Here is a 7502-nt window from a genome sequence, read left to right on the forward strand (position 1 = left end):
TTTTTATTTGAGTTTGCTTTGGATTTTTTAAATTTTTATGCTCAACATGATTTTTTCGATTTTGTGTTTCTTCTTTTTTTTGTATCAAAAAACAGTTGTTAAACTTTACGTTTACCTTTCCGCCTGGCAGGTGTGGAAAACTTTCGCACATATGCATACCGGAACGTATGCGCCTGTTTGTTCGAGCAGCAAAAGGTGAGTGAGCATGAAAATGCAGTGTGCACACAGTCGCTTGTGTGTGTGTGTGCCTGTTTTTTGCAGTCGTAACGCCTGCAATTCAATTGTTATTGAAATTGTTTAACGTTTATACATTTTTATCTACATTTCTTTGTTGTAATTGTGGCGCTTTATAGCCCTCTCTTCGCATTCAATTCCCTTTCTGTTTTTTGTTTTTTTTTTAGTTTCTTTTCCTCACCTTGCTTCCTGCCATGAAAATTTCAACTTAAATTGCGCAATTGATATCGTTGAACGTTTCACGTTATTGCAAGCTTTTTGGGGTAATGTCTGCAAGCGCGCACAAGCATACACACCATACACAACAGATCCACTCAGACGATAATCACACGTGATACATACAAATATACGAACATACACATACAACTGCCTAGGAAACTACGCCGGATATGTACTCTCAATTTATTTCAATTTCAACGCCAATTGCGTGAGGTTTGTATGAATCAGGCGAGTCATTACTTTAAAACACTAACTCTTGATAAACTAAAGCACTTAAGGCTTTAACGAGCTTTCGTGCATTCCAATTTAAGTCAACATAAAAGTGCCAAAAGCAACAAACTAAAGTGTAACTGGTTCTTATTTAAATGCATGAAAATGTTTTTTTTTTTGTTTTTTGTTGTGGTTAGTATGGAAAATAGCACTTACTTGCACCTCCGAATGTGAAATCGCCTATGATTTTTCAGTTTTATTTTAGATATCATATAATTTGAGTTGTTGTTGTTGTTGTTAGTCCATGATAGCGAGCGATGAATGAAGAAAACACAAACAAAATGGGAACAGAGAAACAAGAGAAAATTGATTTGAGTAGCTAGAATACGAAAAAAATGCCAAAGCTTTCAAAACTTTAAACGAAACTTTCCAGAAATCAAACGAAAAAAAGTTGCATAAAACACGAATTGAACCACAAACAAAAACGACAAAAATTAAAAAAAAAAACAAAAAAAAAAATATATATTAAATTGTTAGAAAAATCCTTTGAAAGACAGCATGTTATAAAAGTTATAAAATAGAGAAGAGAAGAAGAAGAAACAAATGCAATCATTAATACCATTTCAAAGCAAATCGGGTCAATAAATGAAGGAGCTTTTAAGCTCTTTCAAAAAATACATACAATGTACATATAATAAATTCTATGTGTATGAGTAATGTTTATATACAAATGATCGTTGACAGCTAATCGCTTCCGCAATACTTGTGCTGCAACACATTCAAACTTTCGAGGTACACCAAAAAGTTTTTGCAAAAATTTACGGATAAGTTTTTCGAATACAAAGCTAATTAAAATATGTGTTTTTCGTGGTAAATTATGAAAACCTGTTCGGAAACGAAGCATCTTTATTCGCCATTTCTGCTATTTTTAAAACAACTACCTTGAAGTTTTGGAAAACTTGCATAAATCAATTTTTGAATATAAAGCTATTAAAAGCGTAACTGTGTAAACTACTCTTTAAAATATGCAATTTTCGTAAATAAATATTGAAAATTTTTTGGAAAGGTCGTTTGAAAACGAACTATTGGTGGTACCTTCTGTCGTTGTTGCTCTATATTTTTTTGCTTTTGAAAAAGTGTTGGAAATTCTAATATGTACTTTCAAAGGCAACTATTTGAAGCTCTTTTGGAAAGCTCTTTGGTAACGTACCGTTGTGATCATTTTCTGTTATTTTTGCACTAACTGCAGCTTTTAAGTATATTCTTTCACTGCTTTCTTTTTCAGCAGTTTATTTCGATCTTATATTTTTGGTTATTCCGTTTTTTTTTTTTTAATTTAACAGGTGATATTTGGCACAAAACCTTCTTTAGAAACGAATCGCAAGCTTGAGCTTTCGCTCCCGTTTACTTATATTTTTTAAAGCTCTAAAACTCTTGCTTAAGCTCTTCTAACAATCTATGTATATTCGTACATTTTTTGACGGAAACCAACTTGCTGTACAAGCTTATTTTGGTAACAAATTTTCTCCTGCCTCTACACTGCTTTGAAGCTTTTGTAAGCATTCTTCTTAAGTAAAAGAAAATATTGTAACTAATTTAATCCCAGGCTTCACTGCATTGAAACACGTTTTAAAGATTTTCCGACATTTTCATCTAATTTGCCTGTAGTGAAAGTTTAAGTGCAAAAGTTTTTTTAGAAACGCATCAGTTGTCGCATATTTGCTCATTTTTGGTGCTGCTTGGAAGCTTTTGCGAATATATTTACATAGTTTTTATGCATAAGCTTAGTGTTGTACTCATAAGCTTTCGTGCTTTTAAAGCTCTTGTTAAAGATCCACAAAAATTTTTATATAATTTGATCCTAAATGAAATTGTAGCTGTATATTTGTGTCTAACCTTAAGGATTTTAAGAGCAAACACACATTTGTAAGTTGTGCTTTTCTACTGTCTAAACGGAATTAGTATATTCTTTTGGGCGTTAAATTATTTCCGGTTAATTTTGTTATGTTAAAAGCTCTGTTATGTCTAATAAATATCTTTTTTTATTCCAAACTTTCGATAGAACACATATCTTTCAAAAGCTTGCAAGAGGCTTAAAGCTCTGACAAAATTTTATGCGAGCTTTCCAGCTGCTTCATCAAATTTTGTCTTTTAATTGTTTCTCAGACAAGCTGAAGTGTAATAATGATGCTTACATACGCATGATATACCATGGAACTTCTTAATACGAGCCAGTGTTCTGAAGCATTTTCTTTTCACCAATGGTTTTTTGTATCTTACTTAAAATATGACTAGTAGATATTAATTTTTATAAAGTCAATAAAAATCCACTTACTTGTCTCACCAGTGGTACAAGTCTCTGGTTTCGATGGCGGTCCACGTCCAATCGTATTTACCGCTATCACATAGAATTCATATTCCGTGTATGGGCTTAAAGCGCGCACAACGTAGAACATTGTAATGATGCCGCTGATTTCGCTAAAAGCCTGTGAAAAATTGAAGTTGAAAACATAGGTTGGAATATTAGGCTTAAAATTTTAATGAGCGAGAAAAAAAGCTCACAAGAGAATGAAGGGAACGAATTTTATATTTTGTTTTGCTCAGGGTATTATAGTAAATTTATTATTTTTTATTACGGTTTTTACCAAAAGTAGAAACCAAAACACAAAAGCTAGGTTTGAAACTTTGCTTGTATATATGTGAAAGCTTTTCTATAAAAATCTTCTTAAAATAAGAATTATATATTCAGAACAGAGTAAAATTTTGTTTAGTTGAAAGCTTTCACTAGGAGCATGTGAAAGCTTAAAATGAAACTTTATTTTGAACTTTATATGTGAAAGCTTTTTTTAACAAGATTATATTTAGCTAAGAATTATATATGTATTCAGGTACAGGTTTAGTACAATTTCCAATTCGGGTGCAAACTTTCATTGAAAGCACTTGAAAGCTCTATTTTTAATTAAGCTTTAAAAAAAGTTAAGGTTAAGAAAGAATTAGTTTTTTTTTTAGCAAACTAAAACTAAAACCCCACCTGGTTTGCATTTTTCGGTTTGTACTGTATCACATAGTATTGCAAATCTTCGGGGCCTTTGTATGACCACTCCAAACGTACTGAAGTGGCGGTCACTTCAGAGATTTGCACGTCTGTAGGAGCAGCTGGAAGTGCTGTTTGAGAAAAAACGGGAAAAGAAAGTAACACAGAAATGTGAGTTAAAAAGAAAGAAATGTTAATACAAAAAGAAGCCAACACTTACATTGGACTTTCACCATCGCCGTCGCTTCGATTTGCCCCAAAGACGAGGCCGCTATGCAGGTGAAATTAGCGCTCTGTTGAATATTCGTCAACTGAAGTATATTACGGCCGATTGGTATATCATTTTCGGGAGTCAAATCTTGCGCACCTGTGGGACGCAATAAAATTTGGAAATATTTTGATTTGATAGACAAACTTAATAAAAATATGAATTATGACAAAAATTCAAAAAAAAAAACCTTATTAAGAATAAATATTTTATTTTGCGATATATTTCTTCTAGCACTCCTCACCTTTCATCCATTTTACATGCGGCATGGGCGAGCCCACTGCAATGCATGATAAATTCAAATTTGCACCCAGCATCACTTCGTTGATGGGCTCTGGTGGGCGTGAAAATGTAGGCGGTACACGTCGTACTTTCACATATAAATTCGTTGCTTTCGAATGCTCGGTGCCAACCGAATTCTCAGCGACACACTCGTATTTGCCTTGATCCTCTTCGCGACTATTTTCGATTTGTAGGCCACCTGCAAGGAGAAAAAGTGAAAAACAAATTAGAAGATTTATAAATTTTGAACTTTCCTATAATTTTTTTGCGAAAATATTATCCAGATGTACACACGCTTCCTATACACTGCGATTCAATCGATAAGTGGACACAAGTCCTTAGAATACAGTTTAAATGAACTCACGATAAAAGCTTTGCAAAGTTCCATGTAAAAAATATACCTCTGAGCGCCTGGGGTTTCGATGTGAAGAGGCTCGAAATGGGTGGGTGGTGCTTCCAAAAATGAGTGTGTGGCGTAGAGGTGGGGGCTTTCTAAAAATAAAATAACGCAGAGATTACGCTGTGGCTTCAGCTGACAAGCATGTCGTAGAAGAAAACTTAGGGCAAGTTACAACTCCAAGAGGATTAGGAGCGTAACAGGTACACTGAGGGATGATTTTGCAGGCTGGCTACGAGTTCACGTGAACTACCTAATAATTAGCTGAGATAACTTCTGTCCTTACTGCGATAGGGCGCCAAGAAACCACTGTACCTGATACGGTTGCTAGACGGAGGCAATCATATCTGAGAACGCTGTAAAGCCAGTGGTTACGAACATAAACTCTCTTCCCCCCTAAAGCCATTGGTTTTCATTTCGACTTTAGGGCTAGAAGAAGTCTTGTGATAAGTTCGAGGACAGTTTAGACCCAACGTCGCAGTGTAGTAACTATAAATGTGATACTGGCTCTCGTCAACTGCCATCGCTTAATAGACTTCTGTAAAATTTTCAGCAAGCAGAGTCATTTATTTTGTGTTTAACAGCCATTGAAAACAGACAACTTCGTGAATTTTAACTAAAATTAAAAGAGAATTTCGTGTGCTGAATAAGAAATACTAAGCGGAAAAAGTATATTACCGAAACCAAGCAAAGGCTTGATAAATGCTTAAAAATTGGTTAATTTGTCAGATCCCCCAAAAGAGGTTGTCACACCCAGGGCCGGCGAAACGCCCTGTGGCCGGGTGGGTAGCTCTGCTGGCGGAAAGAGTATAGAGGTAAAGAAAATAGGTTGCTGATATAATTGAGAAGGTTAACAGATTGCGTTAGAAAGAGTTATTGTTTCGCGTATAACACATGGCAACACTGATTTGGTTTCCTAAAATGTAAAAGCTGTTTTTGATGGACTTTTTTGGGCTGATTGCGAATCTGTAAGTATAAAGTTTCCATCAGCTTTAGATTTTGAAAAAAACTTGGCCAAAGTATACAAAATTTCAATATTTGAGAAGCTCTAGCAAACAAACAAAACCTTCCACTTGGGCTTAAATTAAAGCTAGAACTCTCGGCTACTATCCCTGAGAATACCATTCATCCACCTTGACTTTATGGGCACTTATAGTCATTTATTGGATCCAGATATGGTATTTTCAGAGATTTTTGTCAAAAGTTCAAGCCTTAATTTAAGCCTAAGTGGAAGATTCTACCACTTTTTGTTTAATTGCGGTAAGTACTCAAACTTCGCCAAAGTCAGTTTTTGCTATTCAACAAATGACTATAAGTGACCATCAAGTCAAGGTGTACGAATGGATTTGCCAGAGATAGTTGTCAAGAGTTCTTGCTTTAATTTAAGCCCAAGTGGAAGGTTCTATCACCTTTTGGTTTCTTGCTAGAGCTTCTCAAATATTGCAAAAAACCCAGATTTTTTGATACTTTCACCACGTTTTCTCCTAATAATCAAATTTCGAAAACAAATTTTTTCTGCAGTGAAAACACGGCCATTCGTTTTGAATTTCGAGAAATGAAGTCATTCATCAGTTCATGGCTAAAAATGCAGTATTGCTAGATGGTTGAGCCGCTCTTGATGCATTGCCGAGCGCAAATAATTTTTCACCTTACGCAAAACAGAAAAGGTCCTCTCGTTAGACCATGACGACCCTGGAATCTAATCTAATGAAGCGTACATACTCACGAGCAAGTCCCACACACAATTCGTTTTAACGCGAAAATGCCTGTACGCCTCATTATGCACAGCGATATATCTTTATCGATATTGAGTCTGCATTCGTCAAAATAATCACCATTATAAAACTTTACATTTTCTTCAAATCTACTGTCTCACCCAGAATGAACTTTTTTCAAGTTTTATATAACGTTGCCGATTCAATTTCAAATTTATTTGTCAGGGAACAAATAACTTCGTCAAAAATACTCTTTCAATCGGTCTAATTTTTCTTCTAAACAATTTTCAGGTGGGTAGTACTACCCACCATACCCGCGTCTTCCGCCGCCCCTGGTCACACCAGAAATCGAAGTCATTGCTACTGCTTAAACGTAACTACAAAAGAGAAAACAAAAATCAAAGGATTAACGCTATACGTGGCCAATTCGTAAGATCTCACGATCTCACGTCAGCTTAGTTGAAGACCAACTAAGAGAATCGAAATTTGAAGGATAAAAAATAATAATAATTAAAGAGAGCGTGAAAAGAAATGCCAAGGCTCCCGATTTCGATTAAAGCGACCCATCAACACGCGCACCTATCACCCTAGCGAGACGTCTTACACAGTCTTACTAAATGCGGTCAAAATATTCATTCGTCCGGAAAGTAGCTCTAACAAAGCCGGCGATGCTCTAGCGTTCCCGTCGGGCGATTGTGTTCGTCTTTTAATCTGCTGGTCCAATAGAAATTAGGCGCCGCTGCTGACCTCCCCCCACAAATGATAGACGGAGAACCAGTATATCGGATAGTAGCTATGTGTCTTTCGCGTACGTTTTCCTGTGTCCGTGGAGAAGTGGATGCCTATTAGACCGTTCGTTATTTTAACTATTTTTTTAAATATACAGTTTGCCGGGCTCAAAAAGATGTCTTTTGGTCTAAAAATAAGCTGTGCAAAATTTTATCCGAATATGATAACCCTAAGTACTTGCGCGTTGCATTTGAAAATTTAGAAAACCATATGCATTCTGAGAAAAATTTTTTTAACAAAATAGTTGAAAGTCGTGAATTTTATAGTCATTTGCCATGTAAAATAACCTACACAATCTGAATATGAAGTCAAAAATTAAAAAAGTAGAATAGGTTTTAAGAATTTGCGAAATTA

General features: G+C 35.3%; 1 protein-coding gene across 1 annotated transcript in view; it reads right to left on the bottom strand.

Moving 5' to 3' along the window:
- Positions 1-7502, bottom strand: part of LOC118735705 (tyrosine-protein phosphatase Lar) — a gene marked incomplete at its 3' end in the record, with an annotated part of 988245 nt that overhangs the window by 152490 nt on the left and 828253 nt on the right. The window contains 5 exon segments of the mRNA XM_036465626.1: positions 880-903; positions 3008-3149; positions 3695-3828; positions 3918-4064; positions 4210-4446. Of these exon segments, the coding sequence (XP_036321519.1) occupies positions 880-903; positions 3008-3149; positions 3695-3828; positions 3918-4064; positions 4210-4446 (684 nt within the window).

Source organism: Rhagoletis pomonella, unplaced genomic scaffold (assembly GCF_013731165.1).
Source record: "Rhagoletis pomonella isolate Grant_MI unplaced genomic scaffold, Rhpom_1.0 Rhpom_scaffold_00003, whole genome shotgun sequence".
Lineage (NCBI taxonomy): Eukaryota > Metazoa > Arthropoda > Insecta > Diptera > Tephritidae > Rhagoletis > Rhagoletis pomonella.